This window comes from Dendroctonus ponderosae, unplaced genomic scaffold (genome assembly GCF_020466585.1).
Source record: "Dendroctonus ponderosae isolate FM_Combo_2020 unplaced genomic scaffold, Dpon_F_20191213v2 Dpon_F_20191213_7, whole genome shotgun sequence".
Lineage (NCBI taxonomy): Eukaryota > Metazoa > Arthropoda > Insecta > Coleoptera > Curculionidae > Dendroctonus > Dendroctonus ponderosae.
Window position 1 is genome coordinate 5,995,197 of NW_026018916.1, and position 18,895 is coordinate 6,014,091.

The 18,895-nt window shown below is 34.9% G+C and overlaps 2 protein-coding genes across 3 annotated transcripts; one reads left to right on the forward strand and one right to left on the reverse strand.

The window, feature by feature from the left end:
* Positions 1-1,511: 1,511 nt before the first annotated feature.
* Positions 1,512-15,348, reverse strand: LOC109539758 (protein inscuteable homolog). Of its 2 annotated transcripts, none has more exons than XM_019907739.2 (11): positions 15,148-15,348; positions 4,782-4,945; positions 4,602-4,720; positions 4,352-4,538; positions 3,767-4,261; positions 3,470-3,703; positions 2,820-3,144; positions 2,512-2,760; positions 2,158-2,451; positions 1,870-2,094; positions 1,512-1,811 (listed from the first exon to the last, which is right to left on the reverse strand). In XM_019907739.2, the coding sequence occupies exons 2-11, from the start codon at positions 4,919-4,921 to the stop codon at positions 1,680-1,682; spliced, it is 2,400 nt and encodes a 799-aa protein (XP_019763298.2). In that variant the 5' UTR covers positions 4,922-4,945; positions 15,148-15,348; the 3' UTR covers positions 1,512-1,679. The 2 variants fall into 2 exon arrangements, with proteins under 2 accessions (XP_019763298.2, XP_019763297.2); XM_019907738.2 differs by lacking the exon at positions 15,148-15,348 and adding an exon at positions 7,801-8,173.
* Positions 15,349-16,690: 1,342 nt separating this feature from the next.
* On the forward strand, positions 16,691-17,797 carry LOC109539717 (40S ribosomal protein S16). The gene is made up of 5 exons (XM_019907659.2): positions 16,691-16,797; positions 16,888-16,932; positions 17,024-17,155; positions 17,344-17,458; positions 17,573-17,797. Exons 1-5 carry the CDS (start codon positions 16,783-16,785, stop codon positions 17,716-17,718), a joined length of 453 nt encoding a protein of 150 aa, XP_019763218.1. The 5' UTR covers positions 16,691-16,782; the 3' UTR covers positions 17,719-17,797.
* Positions 17,798-18,895: the final 1,098 nt, after the last annotated feature.

The window sequence follows — 18,895 nt, forward strand, 5'->3', positions numbered from 1 at the left end:
ATGGATCTATTGAACGATTTTATCTATTGAACGGAATAGTTTTCTGATTTTGAACCAAATCTTGTCTGAGATACTCGTTAACTAGCTATGAACGAATATTTTCAATTTCAGACTCAATAGCTACTAAGCTTGTTTTAATGGTTTGAAGAGCATCATATAATGTAAGATATTTAAGGTTTTTTTTTTGGTTTATCTATGCGCAACTTCAAATGACAAAACAATCGGCTCTCAGTGCTTTGGGTTTGTAATTTTTTAGTCAGGAACTTCAAGAATCATTGATTTTTCTATGATTTTCTTTAAAAACGTATTACTATGACGAATAGTTTCTTGGGTTGGCACAATCTTGGATTATCACAATCGGTTTCTGCATGAAAATTTTGAAATATTCTAGACAATTTCTTTCCAGATTTTAATTGTTAATGTTAAATAGAAATGTTTCCAATTTTTAAATGTTAAATAATAGAATGTTTTTAGTGCTTTTGTGCTTTACTTCGTTCTTGAAATCGCCCGTAATATTTTTAAACTGAATTTATTATTTCAGTTTTTTAATTCATTTAACAAAAATTCAAATGGATGAGCAATAGCGCATATACAACTCGCAAAAAGTAGTAAAAAATAGTTTGTTGCTCGAAGTTCAAAATTATTTTTTGTTTAGTTATATGAATTTCTTTAAGACGATTATTCGTTTTAAAAACTAGTTTTCAAAAAAAATCAGTTTATTTTAAAAATCGCTTTTTCCAAATTGTCTTTGAAAAACGGTCAAACCATATAAGGAATAATGACAAGGAATTTCCTCGTTATCAATGATCCGAACAAGAAATTATGTAAGTAAGATAGTGAAACTTTCGAGGTTTGCCAATACCAACCAATCACTTTATTAATTCTTGAATATTACAAAATCGAGAAAAAGAAAAGGAAAATACATTTTAATTTCGATTTTTTTTATTTGCCTTTATTTATGTTTATTATCGTTTTCATGTTTTATACATTTTTTATACCGAAATGCGGAGCAGAAAACAGTTGATCATGTCTTCTGCAAAATTACGCGGAAGTTTCTGCGGGATTTTTTCAGGTGAACATTTTGCTTTTCACCTCGAGTACAACGAGGCAACAAAGTATCTTGCTTTTTCTATTCGAAATCTAAGGCAAAACCAATTTGTTTAAATACCACGAATGTCGCAACTGAATAAAATTGCATTGAACAATACAAATAAAGTAAAAATCCCTCGATAAATGTAAGAATGCAATTCACGTCTTTTCTGTTATGTTTCATAAAATACCTTTTTACCTTCTTGAAAAATTGAATTCAGCATCAGAAATATATCGCTCTAAAAGGGGTAGAAATAAAAACCTTTTTTTTCAAATAAAATAATATATATTAAGTGTTTTATTATTTTATATACAATCGACTATGACTCAATTAATAAACTATAAAAAAAACAACACGGAATAAATATCATAAAAACAATAATACTTTTCGACCACAACATCAATTAAAATTAACTATAAAGCTCCTTTTTAATAAATTTCAACTGATATTGTTCATTTAATAAAATATATGAAAAAGCAAATACGTAATCGTGATACCTAAACGAGAAAGTCCTTTGGGGTTCTTAGCAACAAAGCATTTTACTCTAAACTCCTCTACACGGTGATATAATGATCATTATATGTATAATTCACACATAGCTTTCATTTTGAGCAGAGTATGCTAAAAATGAGTCTAATAGTTTCGGCTCCACAAGCTCCTGGCAGTCTTGGTCGTTGAACACATCTCTGCCGCATGCTTCAGCTATTTTTCTGAAAGTAGCCTAGAAAAGCATCAGTATTAAAAATTTAAACTCTCAGGCTTAAACTGATGAAACTCACCAAAGTTGCAACTAACACAGCATCACTGTTATATCGCGCATCCCTTTCCCTGCATAGTTGAACTAGCCGAGTTAAGCCTCCATTTTCCACAACTTGCTTTGCGGCCTCAACATCTCCACACAGCCTTGATAGAGCTATGACGCTTTTTTGCTGTAGCCGTCGCTCCACATCTTCATTTTGCGGAATTCTTGCCGACTTCAGAAAGTGTAAAAGTGCCACTGGAGCCTGAAAGCGATAATACATGTGATTACCAAGTACAGATACGTTCTAGGTTGATCATTGGCCTACCTCAAATGAGGTCAAGTTTTCTCTTGCTCCTTCCATAGCTGCCATGTTAGCGATCAAAGTGGCTACTTGTTCCAGCAATATTACACTGACCAAGGGCCCTCTATTTCTGACGGCTGAAAGCAAAGTTGGTGCAGTTTCACTTTGAATCAAATGTTTGATGCATTTATTGTCCATCGAGCTGAGGTTTGCCAATGCAGCAGCACATAGCAACAGATTCTGGCAGCACCTAGTTGCCACTGACAACTTGGTGAGCGATTGGACGAGATTTTGCGAATATTCCTGCAATCCTTTAATCTAAAATGAATGTTTTGAATTAGTGAAGTGGGGAAGTCGTTTCTTCTTCTGGTCGCTTACCGAATGATTATCTTCCAGCCATGGAGCGGTCACTTGGGCCAAAAGGGCCACAGCTTCGCTTCGCTCCGGTTCTGGCCTTGATTCCTCCTCTAAGGTCTCAGCGATTATTTGAATTCCCGAAAATTTCTCAAAGTGCCTAATTGCTGATGAGTTGGTGCACATTGTGCTCAAGGCTCTCAAAATCAGAGTTCTCAGCGAGGATCCGTCGCATTTTTCGCAGAGTATTAGCAAAATCGGAATGATATCTGCCTAAAATAGACAATGAGCGTTCAGAAATTGAATTTTGTTGGCGATTTTTCGTTGCAAACCTTGACGAAATGTTGTATCAAGTCTGGATTTCTCAATGTAACCGAAGTAATCCCAGTTAAGGTTGAACGCAGGTCAATATCGGAAGTGGGATCTTCCAACTTAGCAACCAGTTTCTTCACTTCGTCGGTTAGAACCCGGCCTTGGATCGATTCCCATTGGACGAAAAGCTCCGATAGGAGCTTAAGAGCATCTCCCGATTGGACACTTCTGATCTGATTGTACAGTCTCTGTACTTGGTGGCTCACTTGCAGAGTGTGTGTTTTTAGAAAGTCCATTATATTTCCGGTCAGGCTCTGGATCAACGGATTTATCTGAGCTGTTTCACTGAAAAAAAAACATTTTTTTATTTGAAGGCCAGCAGGAAGTCCAGATTTGTATCCATTAGATTTCTGGTTTTGCGAGATTTCGCCACTTGACTGTGATAAAACTGTAGAAAATTTGGTCGGGTTTTAATGAAGATATAGACAAATGCAAATAATTTTTTGGAAAAACCTTGAATGTCATTCAGGAATGAATGAAGGTCGCAAGTTCAAGTCCTGCAGAACGAAAAAGAAGCGTTATCGAAAAATCGCTTTTGTTTAAATTGGTTTGTTTTGCCATTTTCCAGGGATTGAAAACTTGTAGACATTTTTTCTTAATAAAAACTTACCTATTCAAGCTTCTATAATCCATTTCAATGCACCTGGAATGCGACAAAAGACCCCTCAAAATGGTAGTGGCACAAGCTGCTAGATGGCTAACTTTTTGGTTCAGTTCGGCTGAAATCGATTTGCATTGAAGACTGATGGTGCATTCCTGTTCCAGTGATAATCTGGCATCTTCCAACCAACGAAGGACCGCTTTATTGTCCACTGTAACCCCATCAGTCGGAATTGGAGGCACTCTGAAGGAAAAAACTCATTCGTTAAGAATTATTTTCTAAATTTCCCCTTTGAATTTCTCTGACCGTTCCTGGTTTTGGTATCGCAGCTTCAGTCTCTCTTGCAGCCTGTCTCTTTCTCTTCGTCGCTGCTTCATGGCACCTGAAGATCCACCCTTTGGTGTCGATGTATATCCAGCTCCTTCTAGATCTTGAAAAAGCTGCTCAAGCTCGCTCTCGCTCGATGTGGAGTTGAACGAAGTCACAGCCTCAGAATCATCCAGATCAGATGATTGTGAGCCGTCCAGTAAGTCTGGAGCCGATCGGAAACAGGGACGTACCACTTCCCGATGATTTCCGGCCAATGGAAGCGATTTGGTACCCGAAATTTCACTGCTGGTGTCGTAATCGCGCCCTTCTGATAGGCGACTGGTTTCTTCTTCTTCATTTGGTTCTGCATTTGAAAGCGAGCTGGCTGATGGTGTGAGCTTTGAATACTGATTAGCGTTTGTGTCGGGACATTCTTTGGTGTTTTTGTTGGTGAAGAGGTTTCTGCTGACTTTTGGTGAATGCTTTACGTATCTGAAATTATTATTTATGGTAATTTGCATGACAACACATAACGCCTACAAAGTAGGTAATTATTGGTTTCAGTTGCCTGCTACTGCTTACCGGTATCGTTTGGCTGGTTCGGTAAATGGTGCGCTTTCGGTGGAGAACTTTTTTGGGGCAAGCGGAGAATTTCTTCTCTCGCTTTTGATCAGTCGCTGTTCAATGTTTTTCTTAACCGGAGTGGACTTCTCCTTGTAATTACTGTTGAGATTCGGATTGTCTTGGCCCGGGATGCAGCTTTCGGTTCCTGAAAAACGTAGCCAGAAATTTAAAAAAAACTGAGCATGTGATGATGTTTGCTTCATTTTACCTTTAAATATGTTTTTTGCTATGATTGACCTCGACGTTAACTTGGGGGTGTCTTCATTGTTATTTACTTCGGCGCTTTTTTCAGTACAGTCTTCCTTCGTCGTTGATCCATTAACTTTCCTGTTGTTCATTATATATTTTTTTAATTCAAATAAATGTTTCAATGCTGAACCTTTCAAACCTGTTTCTCTCTGGATGATTCGGGCTGCTTTCCGTGTCAGAAAATCCCGAATCTTGACTGCCCGGACTGGAGGAAACCTCACGAAATTCCACACTTTCGCTGCCCCACCACACTTTGCTTGGGCTTCGCTTGAAGTTCATTTCAAAGCTTCCCTCTAGGGCTTCCTGTAATTTTCCAAGCTGATTAGTTTGGAGTCCAAACTAAGTTTAAATCGACAAATGGACTGAACGGAAAAATTCCTAGGATTTTATGTGTGTATGTATTTTTATCATATCTCAGGCCATCGCACCGATGTTTATCGAAAGCATGAATTTTGTTTTATTTATTCTTCCCAATGTTTACTAAACTTTTATGGGGGAGCTTTAGGTGAGTAACCCTTGTTGACTTAGATATGGTGTTAAGTAACTGCCTCTTATCAATGGTTTTATCAGTGATTGGAATGAATCATCCGATTTTTCTCAAAGGCGAGTTAATGGCAGTGTTTATTATTGTTTTGTGCAGAGGTATTTCAATTTTAAAACGGTCAAAAATTATCATTACGCTTAACTGTGCTCAACGCTTCTCTTAACAGCAACAATATCAATTGGCTGGTTTATATTTAATTAGATTTGAAGGTAAATCAGGGCCAAATTGCTGTTGATAAGCATCAGTAAATTTAAAAATATGTCGACTTTAATCAACCTGAAAAAGCGACTTCAAACCGCAACATTTGCTTTTTGTTAACAACAATTACGGAGAGTGAATAAAATATGACTAATTTCAACCACATAAGAACATTATTATGTTGTTTACAACAATAATTATATTGTCCTAATGAGTCACTTTACAGTAGCTAATGTTACTAGAGAGCGGCCCGGGAACATGAATTTCAAACAGGTGAAATTTGCTTCCAAAAAATTTAAATATATACAGGAACTGAATAAAAACTGGCTAAAATACCTATGAATTTCCCGTTGCGCATCAAGAAGTGACCATTATTGCATAACTCCATCGGTACATGCAAAGGTGGATCTTTTAATTTGATTGCCGCAGAGAAACTGAGAAAAAACTGGCATTGTCGGCTGATTGGTGCAATAAATAACTTAATTCATCGTAAATCCTGTTACAAATTGCTATAATTTGCATCATCGAATTTTTTTATCGAGGATGTGATGAACCTAATCACTGAATATCGCATAATTTGCTACATGGAATCGAATTAGGAATTTTCATGTACTGTTAAGTAATTTATTTTCAATGGCAGATATAATGGATAATAATGGTAATTTTGTCTGGAAAATAAAGTCTGGAATATAGTCGATGCGTTGCCGAGCTTTTCGGGCTTTTAGGCCGTCGTGGAAAAAACTTACTTCCTGACGTTTTGCAAGCACGAGCGGTTTGCATCTTCAGAAGTGGTTTGTTTCTATTTTTAAAAACGGCCCAAAAACTCGACATATTTACCGGTTTGAAACAGTTTGGCTTGGAAGTCAGTTTTACAAAGAATCTCACAGCCTCCAAACGAAAGCAGAAGTTGGTGAGTTGTTCGGACGTTAAATAATTTATTATTTTCCCATTTTGGAACATATTAAAACATTATTTTCCACAGCTGCTGAAAAGTCCCAAAAACTCACCAATTGCAAGCGCTTTCTCAATATAATCAATAAATTTAGTTAAATTGTGGTCGAAATTTGAATTATTCAATCATATTAGTCTTTGTGCATTTGAAAAATTGCATTATGGACTTCAAATTTTATTAGTTCTGGTTGATGTTTCGTATTTCATCATCTTAATTGCTTGTTTTACTCGGGAAACTGATGTCTCAGCGTCTTGGTCATCAGTTTCCGGGAATTGTTGACCAAATAGGTCATGTTACATTCACATGCGTTGTTTCCCTTAAAGGGAAACTTTCACACGAACACTGTTGGAAAAAAATTGTAGTCGCATTTCTATTGTTAATAAAAGTTGTTGTCTCCAATATAGAGAATGTTTTATTGAAGGGAGTTCTCGACCATGTCTCGGAAACTACTCTTAAAACCAGATTAATTTTCTTTTGGGAAGGTTGAAGATTAATTTGCCTAAAATTAATTTCCACTTTATTTCTGACTGAAGAACAAACCGGCATATTCTTATGTGATTCTTGTCCTATCCAATCCACAAAATTCCATCTATTTAATTCCGTCTAGAATGTAGTCTTGGATGGGAAATTGAATTTACTGGGCAGCAAGATGCAACTGTATTCGCTCCTTTATTAAATGGAAATTAGTAAACCATTTTCAAACACGTGAGTATGCATGCAATGTTGTATGTGTAAAGCAAAAGTGAATGATTTACATGGCGATCTTAATTAAAACTCGACATTCTTCGTATGCCGAAGATTTTTTAACAAACACGCCAATACAGAATATTAGTTAGAGGATACATTATTAAGTGAAATTCCCAAAATAGGAAAAAAACTATTACATAGTAGTATTACAACAGACAATGATGCATCAAAAAAAATTCCAAATTAGTCAACAGGCTTGCAAAGAACAATGAGCAGACAAATTAAGAAAATAATCATAAATTGAACAGCAACTGATGAAGATTAAAACACTCAACATCTTCAGCGTGCAAAGTTTTATTTTTGTTTCTATTAAATCCAGCAAATCGTGAAATATTTCAATGATAGTCTTAAGCGAAGAACGAAGACAAATCTGCCTAATGCGGAACTGAAAATGTAAATTAATCAGATTTGAAGTATTCACGGTTTGTAAACGAAACATGAAATTAAGAAAAGAACAAACAAGAATTTGAAACAAACGAAAATACTAGGTTCATATGTAATTGCATGTACCTAATTTGTTGTAAATTAAAATCGGTTGAAAGAGACTTACAAGTGGCAACGAGCTAATAATTTCCGGAAAAAACGCAAAATAGAAAACGACAAAATCATACGATTCTAAAACAATCAGTTATTATTGATTGATTGAGGTTGATATTAACTATCTAGGAAACCAGTAAATAGAACACATCAGGATTAAAAGCCCTCACAATAACTCACCATTGTTTATCCTAAAATAAAAATCAGGATTTAAAACACCTACACAATTGACAAAATATTTTAAAAAAACAATCAAAAGTTCGTTCAACTACACGAGAACTAGCCTATATTGCCCATACCGCAAGCACGAAAGCTAAGTTGCTACTGTTAAGAGCTCTACCGCGCTCGCACATTTTCTTCTTCATTCTCTTCACCCCAAGTATTATGCTGTTTCAAAGATCAACAGCTGGCCTATCCAGCCCTAATATTTCACTTTCTTTGGCAAGAATAATGCTACTTTAATGCATTTCCCATGGCTTATGGGAATCATCTGCGTTTAAATTATGAGAGGATCGCTCCCTTATCTGGTTGCTCACACAAAGCTGGAATCTCAAATGTTTTAAGTCGTTTATTGTTTTAATCTGAGACGCAATAATGGTGATTAATAAAGAAAATTATTGATGCAATTAAGGAGGCAATTTACTAATACAGTGAGCTACCAGTCGCGTGCCGAAGCAATAAAGATGTTTGGAAGAGTGATCAAGAAAGCAATAGGAAAGCGCTACTCTGGTTCCGACACCTAAATTAATCCATTGAGCGTTCAACCGTAAACCATTTTACAATATACATCCATTAATTTATAAAGTTTTTTCTTCAGTGCCATGTTCTTGATATAAAAGTAGCATTTAATTGATTGGTAAATAGCTTCATGTCGCCGGGAATTCCTCAAGGTTGCTTTTTGGCGCTAACTTTAATCGAGTCTAAACACTCCGGTAAACGAGAAAGAAGTTATTTGCAATTAAGATAATTTGAAAAAGTATCAGTGACCGAATTATTTATAAGTAGTTGAAAAGATACAGTTCCTCTTCAAGGTAATCGAGGACCGTTTGGAGAGTGAGCGACCCTGATTGTATATTTTCTTCCGACTGATTTATTTACGGGTTTGATAAAGTGTATTTGCGCACTTTATATTTAGTTTATTCTACTCTGGCATGAACCAGTTAGAGAGCAAATGTTGAGAAAAGAGTCAGCTTGAAACGGGTTAGTTTTTTGCGAATTTAGACCTGGTGAATTATTTACTGCGGACGTTTTGCAAGCTCGAGTGGCTTGCATCTTCAGAAGTGTAGATTTAAAACTAAAACAGGGGATAATTTAACATGTTTTTCAAACGTCAAGAGATTGCAAAGGGTACTTTTGTAAAAAAAGACGAGTTTTGAACAAAACGTTTCATTTCAATAACGAATTTATATGAAATGAAATCGGAAATAATTATTCTTTTGCGGCTGCTAAATTCTAATAATAGTGTTAATATTTTACCAAGAAAAAATTGTTTTATTTACAATTTCATAAATTAGGTATATTGAAAGAATTCTTAAAGTTTTGAGCAGTAGATTCTTATATCTTTTCGGTAGAGCTGCCAAGACTAATGTGGTTTTTTGCCCCGAGAAATCGCATCAGTCCAGTGAAAGATTTCGAGCGAACACCTCTGAAGATGCAAGCCAGTCGTGCTGGCGAAACATCGGGAAGAAAATTTTTCCCCGGCGGCCTAAAACGCCGAAAAATTCATCATATTGAAATATTGACAAACTAATAAATCGCATTTCAGTTGGGAATGATAACGGTTGAAAATCACATATCGGGCACGTGCTACGGAAGATAGCGTCTAGGTGAGGGGAGATAATCATAAAGCACAAATTTGGTCGTTACGAATTCTAAGCCAAGCATATCGGAAGGGTTCCTGAAGAAGTTTGACCGCTTTGTTGGTATCGTCGTACAGGAAATGGGCAATAAGGCTGGGTTAAATGCAGTCCAAGTATTAAATGACGCTGCCCGGTATATTTGTCGATCAGATCATGCTCAAGGATTTTATGCAGCCATTTAAAATCTTCTTGTTTCGCATTAGTTAATGAAAATTATATAGTACCACATTAGTCATCAATAATAAAACGACTTGCATGCCATTGTAATGAGTGGCTCAATTTCAGCACAACCTGCCAAAGATTAAAGAAAAATGCTCATTTCCACCTGCTAATCTGAACTAGATTGTTAAAACGAATCAAGCTTGTTCACTTAATTCTCTTAATTGTACTGAAATTACCGGAAAGCTTTACCAGGTTTTGCTTCCGCAGATAGTTCTTAATGGAATTAACGCGTGTGTCAGGCTCTGACTAATAAAACTTTATAAGCGCGCTGTATAAATCAGCTTGGTATGATTGAACAATGGGAATTCTTCATTCTTCACCAATTAATCAGTATAAATAATGGCATGTTTATTTATTGGTCGTATAAGTCACAAATGATTTTTTTATTTTACTGTTTTATTACTTTATCGCCTCAGTTACTTGCAATTAAATGCAAAATACTCATTTATTTAAAGATAAGTTTTCCCTTGGAAAGTTCCCATTGAAATCCTTATCAGCAGTGCAGGGTGTGGCTTTGCATTAAAAACCCAATTCAACCACTTGAACGTATGAAATTAGCCCATTGAATTGGAAATGTACTTAGAAGATCCATTTCAAGATTATCTGAAGCTCAAAAGATTTATTTTTGGTTCAGCATATAGAGCAACATAAGTACCATTCAGATTTTCATTAGGAAAGTCTGGTCAACGAAACGAGCAGCAGGAAGCACTTGGGTTAGTTTGGCTTGGTGAATTACCGAAGCAAATTAATAGAGTTCAATTTTAATTAAAACATTAATTAAACATGGAATTTGATAGGATTGCTAACATGAGTTTTTCATACTGAGTCAGCAGCTGACGATAAACTGCGGTAATATGAACTGAAAACTGCATAGATAGCGACTTTCATAATTTCCCATGCTAATAAAACATCGACATTAGTAAACATGATATGCGTAATGATTAGTTATCGAAAAAACCTTAACCATTATTATTAAGCCAAGTGTATTCATTTGGATTGTTTTAAATCTGAGGCCGGTCCAGAAGGTCGCTTGCCTTGAATTTAACAAACTTTTCGTATTCGGAGGCTTTTATGGTTGATCAGAGGACCCCGAACTGCCGAAAAAAACAGAAAAATTGGTGCCCAAGTTCAAAAGCTTGTTAAACTGAGCATGTTCTCATTTTCTTCTTTTTTAGAATTAAAAATTGATGCCTTAATTATTACATTAAAGAGCCTCTAGTCCTTGAGAAGGTTTTTTATTCATCTGCGTTTTTGCAGAATGAAGGCTTGAAAGCTTTAGTTTGTACGGGAAAAAATCCTTGTTTTAATAAAGATGTTGAGTTCGACAATAAACCTTTTTGAACGTCCTCTAGTTCTAACGAGGCCATTTAATATTGATGAAACACTTGTAAATACAACTACCTACATTCTACTAATTCTAGCTCTGATATTTCCAAAAGAACAGGAAATTTAGGAAAAGTTAGTAGAGTTTTATTTGCTTAAAATCCCAATGTGACATGTGACTGAACAATTGTAATGTAACCATCTGTTAAAAAGAAATACTTATACAAGATAGCCATAAGACTTATTAGACAAAAAGTCGAAAGTTTCGATGACTTTTCTGAGTTAAAAACAACCAGAAAAATGCATTTAACACACATTTTCCAGAAAAATGTTTCTTTAGGATACCTGTACATTATGTATCAAGAGAAATCAGAAATATTTGCAAATACATATCTCTAAGACACGATTCTATATTATTCAGTTCTTACCATCACAATCAACCCAAAAATACACTTGCTTTCAATGTTGTTTCTAAGAATTATCATTATTATTACTAAAAAAGTTAACAAAAGTCCCTTAATTTGTAATGTATGTATTATTATAATTTAATTATTAAATATGTTTACCATAAATTAAATGCTGACCAGTACATACTATGGTAAAAATGTGAATTGTGAAGAGTGAAAAAAAACTCACAATTCGCAATTTTCTACATTATTTGGTGCCAAAAATGCATTAGTACGTTTTGGAAACACGTTAAATAAAAATTAATAAATCGAAAAAAATTGTTCGTTCTGAAATTGTGATTTTTTTAAAACCGTGCTGAGTACAATCAACGATGAAATTGGATAATAATTTTTGGAATTCCATTGAAATGTATTTATGTTTATGTGTTGATTTAAGCTATTCAGTGACTTTATCATTTAATAATACAAATATTATCTTAGAACTCTCTGGTAAACGAGTTGCACCGACAATTTTCTGGTGTTTGTGTATTAAAGCCGCTTGGCCCAATTTCTTATCTACAAACCAAGTTTCAGTAATGGTGGCAAACTTAAGTAAGATAAAATTAATCTTAAGTTTAATTAAAGCCTGAATAGTTGTGGACGGGAGTCATGAGTTTAATTGAAAAATACGTGCCAATTTTTCTTTATTACGGGTCAGCATTTTTGCTACCTAGTGGACTGTTAAGCTGTGCATTTGCCAAAAATATGGAAAGATAAACAACATGGGCAACAAATTTCTCACAGTTGATGCGCAAAGTACGCAAGTGAGAAAAACTGGTGAAATTCCAAAGTCGAACGACTTCTTCAGCCCAGTAGTAAACAAGCCTTGGATTTTGATGAGAAGAGCACTAAACCTGAAGAATATTCCTGATGCGTACCTCTAATGTTCTATTCCTACGCTCGCTTCATTCAGACTTAGTTAATTAACCATTAAAGCTAGATTTACTAGTCAGCTTGTTTTAGTACAGTGCAGTGACAAATTGTACTGAACATTGCCCGTTATGTAAACTGGTATGTATGAAAGGGCCATTAGAGCGGCCGTTAACAAGAACGCAATTATTTCCTATGCCAAGCTCTATCTTAAAACTTATGGCCTGATGGGATTAGGCTCAGATGTTTGTCAACAACTGAAACCAGAACAACGGAAATGTTTAACACTATCCATATGTGAACGGACTTTGTGTGGATTTAGCCAGCATGTAGAGGGTGTGCGACCAGGTGTGCACGTGCCCGGCACACGACTCACCAATCGAATATTTCACCAACCCTAACGATTTTCCAGTGGCGGCTAAAATACAAAAATAAAGTCGAAAAATGGGGTGAATTTGTGAAATTTCCCAAACTTATCTCAAAATCTGTACATAGAACTTACGCACGAAAAAATATATAGATTTCAGGGTGCTTAATCTGAAAACTCATTTATTCATCAACATCTTCTTTTGAATCAGAAATGTTCTTGTGCAGAGTAAATCTATTTTTCCACTCTTCATCAAACAAAAACTGATGATGTGAAGTTGTGATGTAAAGTGTGAAAAATTGAAGCTGAGTCGTTCTGCACACAAATTTGCCCTTTAGTTTAATTTAAAACCGTATTGTTTGCCAATTTCTTATTTGGTTTATCGCTAGTAGTTTAGTGTCTTTGTGGAATTTAAAAAATATATATTTGTTTATATTGGGAATTTTTGAAGATGGTTGAAATGATTTTAACAATACCTTAAGTACTAAAAGTATCTATGGTGTGATAACCATACCATATTGATTTCACAAGGTACACTTTGCTGCATTTTGACTGAATTGCAACTTTAATAATTTTAGAAAAAAAGGTGTTTAGTACCTACTTAAAACATTCTAAAATATGCTGCTATAAACAACAATAAAGTAAAATGAATCCACACGCCTCTGCTGATCACCCTTATTTTCACGCATATGCACCCGTATTTGCCCACATGGAAAGAAAGTGAATCGCAGCTGTTTAGGATGTTCCAGATGCGATCATCCATTCGAATTTACCGGTATTGTAACAATATAACGTAAACTCGTAACAATATAACGTAAATTCTTTGCGAAAATGACCTCAGGCGCCACGAAATGCTGCTTCATCTTCATTCTTCCAATGAATTCTGCATCATTTCCTTGCACCGATGACTAAATTATCAATGAGTCTGATATGTTACGACTGGATGCTTTAACAATCATTATTTTGGTACGCTAATCTTTCAAACTGGTTTCGCAACGATTATTCACCATTCAGTTCCTTTTTCTTTTAAGTCGAATTCCCAACAAGGTAACTCATTAACATTGCCAGGTGTCGAGCTACTATTGTTATTCATGCTCAGATTTGTTTGTCATCAACTACAAAGAAATTAAGAGTGAAATTGATTGGTTTTAAGCTGATTGAGACTGTTTCGTTTGAATTCAAAAATTTTAATTTACCTAGTAAGATCTCATCTGACGAGAAAATAAACCTTAAAAGCGAATGTTCAGTAAACATCTGTTAGTGTTACTTTTAATGTTTCAAATTTAAGATTTACAAGATAACATGTGTGAGTAATCAAATTTTCACTGCCTCRCCCTTCTCTAGGTATACTAATTAATTTTCTTGTTAAAATYTGYCACCAAGTTACCTTCTGAGGTTGGCTGTCTAGTCATTTGACTAAGCTTAATAATTAAAACATCATTAGATTTTTATATATCTAGTTGAAATTTCATTATATCCAGTTTGATTTGCTACCACTTTTTTGAAACTTTGTTTTTTCTCCKCAGGCAAAGTGAACGAACTTTCCAATTTTAAAAGTTARTTATAAAAGAAACTGTGCATTTTTCGTTGAAAATGTTTAATAAAAATAACTTTACTTTGAAATCTGTATACCTACGACAATAGGTTTCTTTTTGTGTACTGTTTGCAAAAGAAATTTGCTCTAAGTATAATAACTATTCATCAGAAAACTGCCTTAATTATTATATATTATTCAATGAGTTCCCAACAAAAGYTTACTTCAATTAAAAAAAATAWATTTAATCGTACGATAAAAAATATATCTTCTGTAAAAAATCCTTTGAATKCAATATCTTCCTATGCCCATGATTTTTAAACAATTTTGCATGAAACCTAGCAATTAATATTTAATTCATTTACAGCTGTGTGATTCAGTTAATAACTGTGCCTGATCAGATTTCTTGTAATTTTTTTATGAAAGAATTCCCATCTTGCTGAGTTAGAGTATTTTAATAAGCAGCAATTGCAATTTGTGCATAACTACAAACGCATGTTCAACATATAATTGCCGATGGTTTTGCTTTAATTATATGGAAATAATTAACAATGTTTTTTCACATTTAGATCATTGAACTGCCGATTTGAGGATTAGATCGTACACGCTTTACCGCGCTTCTAAAACCTATTTTATTTTAGTTTTGAATAGTTCACTAGTTAGAAACATTTTTGGGTATTTTCGTAATTAAACCTGAGTTTTCCTGTGAATTTTTTGTTTTGAATTAATTAAAAATATGGGCTTTTTAATGTGCTAATAGCGATCTATGCATCTCAGTTCATTATTATCTTAGAAAACCCTAAGAACTACACAAAAATAATCTCACAAACATCGATAATTGACTTGAATTTGTGTTTTATCGTGCCCGCTCATAAGCTAACAAATATGAAATAAAACAATACATACACACTGAAAAGCCGACCCCAATGCAAATCCTTTTTAATAACCAGTTAGTTCTTGCCACTTTAGCACTTTAAAATTCAAACTTGTGTCTCACACTGCACTTTCAAAAACTCATTCAACAATTTCAAATCGTGCCACACTGTTTCCCGGGTATGAGTTGAATTTATCATAATAATTGAGGATCGCGGGTACTTCGGTAAGCGGCTTGATTCTCATGCGCCGTAAGCTGTAACGAATGGAAATAGTAGGGGTCCTCTTTCCTCATATACGCAAGTCGTTGATTGGCTGTGATTTTGAGCACGGGCTCTATGGAAAGGTGTATTGTTCTCTATACCCTATAGTTAGTGTTAAAAGGGGTTGCCGAAGAATGCAATCGGAGTCGCCCCTTATTTTGGCCGTTGGAGAAAATCGTTAGAATAGTCTAGAAGTGCCTGAATAAGTACATTTTTTTAAAGTAAAGTATAGACAGAAAGTATAAATATATAAGTGTAAAGTATAAACAGAAAAATATGCAATAGTTTTAATAATAGCAATTTGCTTTGATGCTCTTTCATTCTATATTTCGCACATTTGGGCGCTGGAAAATATATAAATTGTATACAAAACTGTGCAAAGGGATGGAAACTAAAAAATTACATCCGTACAAAGCTCGTGAGTGACGTAATTGCTTAGTCAAAAGACACTAATCAGTACGATGAAACACACTTGGAACAAACACGGGGTTCTGTTTTAGACATTTTAATCAGTGAATAATAGTTGTTCATAAGTGAACTTGTAATATTGTTTCGGATCTTATGCCAACTCAACAAGCGAGAAAGGATTATTAGTATATTTTAACAAAATAAGCAAAATACTTAAACCCTCATCCCTTTGGTGTTCGATGTTCCTTGTGTTTTTTCGTTCAAGTTTTTTCGTTTCAGTGATTTTTCGTTCACTGCACCATTTCTGGTACCGATCAAACCTTCTCTGATATATCCGAAACAACATTAAAAGCTTTGTTCTCAATATCAGATGGCAGATCATCCTTTAAACTTATTTTAAAATATGCAATTTTAAGACAACTTAAATGGACAGATCTATTATCGCACTAGTGCGCTAATAATTTAAAAAAGCACTAGTGCGGTAATAAACATCATTATATTCCATCATAACAGTCCTAGATAAATGATTTAAAATTTAAATTTCTATAGACAAACTAGGTATAATCGAAAAGCTCTTTGCACGCCACTGGAACCCGCTCATTCTGCGTCTACGACTATGGATTAATCACGTTAGGGTTTTTAAACAAGATACAGTCTGCCATGTATTTATAGTATAGTTTCCCGGATTTTTAGTCGCTTTTATGTTAATTAACCCAATGGTCGTATTTTAATTTTTTGCTTCGCTAAATTTACTCTTCAATTTCATTTTGAAACGTTGCACGTACTTATTTTAAGCTCACTTTATTCATAGCAAGTCTGTTTCTTGACCGGAAAGTAGGTTCGAAGCAAACGCGTTAACTAGCTGCCCCGTCACATAAGGTAGAAAGAGAGCGATCTAATCGCGGCCCATTTTACCCAAGCCGCCACTTAAAACTGTCAACAGTCAACAGTGCCATTAAGCATTTCCTGTACGTTCTCTCGTGTCAATTTTAGCAAAATGACGACTCCGAAGGTAAGTAATTTTCCAAATTTCTGCTATAATTTGCTATGAAATTACTAGAATTTTTCGGAAACTTTATTAATAATCTTTCCCCTCTTTTAGCCTAAGAAGGAACCGATCCACGCCGTGCAGGTTTTCGGTAGAAAGGTGAGCTGCACTTTTAACCTATAAAACAACGTGTTCTTAAACCATATTCGAAGCATTTTGCGTAGAAATAACTAAATGTATTGTTTTTTAGAAATCCGCCACTGCAGTAGCTTATTGCAAAAGGGGACGAGGAGTTCTTCGAGTAAATGGACGCCCCTTGAGTCAGGTGGAGCCCAAAATGCTCCAAGACAAACTTCAAGAACCCATCTACTTGTTGGGCAAAGTAAGTATGCAACATTTACCAATTCCATCGAGCATTCATTTAAACTAACTAGATTTTACCATGATGAGCTTTTTATCCCGAATCTGAAACATGTACTTTGTGAAGCAATCGTAAGTCTGAGTTATAGACAACATGTGCATTGTAAAATTTACGTGTGGTAAGTTTTTAATGTGAAACATTTTTTACAGGATAAGTTCTCCGCGGTCGACATCAGGGTACGTGTGAATGGGGGTGGACATGTGTCTCAAATTTATGCCATCAGGCAAGCAATTTCAAAGGCCTTGGTAGCTTATTATCAGAAATGTAAGTTTTAAGTGCTATTATTTATGTTCAGTAAGGGCTGAAACACAAATTAATTGAAGAGCTCTAAAAACCCATACACTATTTTCCACGATTCCAAATTTGCAATTGTTTCAGATGTCGATGAAGCTTCAAAGAAGGAATTAAAAGACATTTTAATTCAGTACGATCGTACCTTATTGGTAGCAGATCCACGTCGTTGCGAGCCCAAGAAGTTCGGTGGTCCAGGTGCTCGCGCCAGGTACCAAAAGTCGTACCGTTAAGGTACACATTTTTTTTTTTTGATACAAAACTGTCAGCAATGCGGCAGTCCAATTTCAAAATAAAGTTAATTAAGTAATATTCTTTTTGTTTTATCCATCCTTTTATTAATGTTGGTATTGAGTTCTGCTGGTTAATACAGAATTAGAAAAGCACAAATAGGGAATCTGGTTTAGGATGACAAACATTTAAAAATCTTAAAAGTATTAAATCTATTTATACTTTTAAACAATGCAATCTAGGTTGTTAGTTATTTTTACAAGTCAAGATTATGGAAGCAATAGATCAGATTCGGAACTTTTCATATAAATGTTTTTTTCTACATTTTTTCGGAGATAAGGTCTGGATGGAGGTATCGGAAACAATAAATGGTATGAAATTAGACATTTAAAAGACTAATAAAGCGGCTGTTAGGAAAGAATCCAACGTTCTGCAATGCATCTATTTTCGTCAACCTGGTTTGTTTGATGCGCTAATTTGAAAGCATTTATCGAACCTTTTGTCCTTCACTATTTATTCCACCCTACAAACTAACTGCAGTATATATTTGAACCGCATCTTTCATATATTCGAGAGTAACAGTAATGTGACTAGAATAAATCAACTTATAGCTAAACATTTTCAACATTACTAAACAGTACAAATATTGTACAACTTCACAATGACCCACCTATATGGGCAGGTACCTATAATAATACTTACATAACTGGGAAAACATTTACAAACTTATGTAAAGCCAATCGTTAGAATAACAAACATCTAACTACCTACATTTGGTGGAATTGTAACAATTACAGAGCTCAATGGCCAGGAAATAGACAATTCAGTGGATCGGTAAACCTAGCGATTAAATGTTTTTTTTTGTTTCAATTATCCGATCAGTAATAGCACGCAGGAATTAGGGTACTGTATGAAACATATCGGCATCTATCTTGGCTCCCATTCTCTTTAAAGCTATAATAGTATTCACGGCCTTAATCCATCTCCGCTTGATAACATATCTCTTTAGTTTTGACGTGCTCAGCGCCAGTTCTGAATAGATTGTCGTTGCTCCCAACCAAGGATGATTTAATGCTTCTTTCGAAGTCATGCGGGAACTAGAAGATGTTCATTTAATAAGAAAAATTACGCCAATCAGAGTTTTTTGATAGAGTGTAATGAATGATTGGAAACTTACCC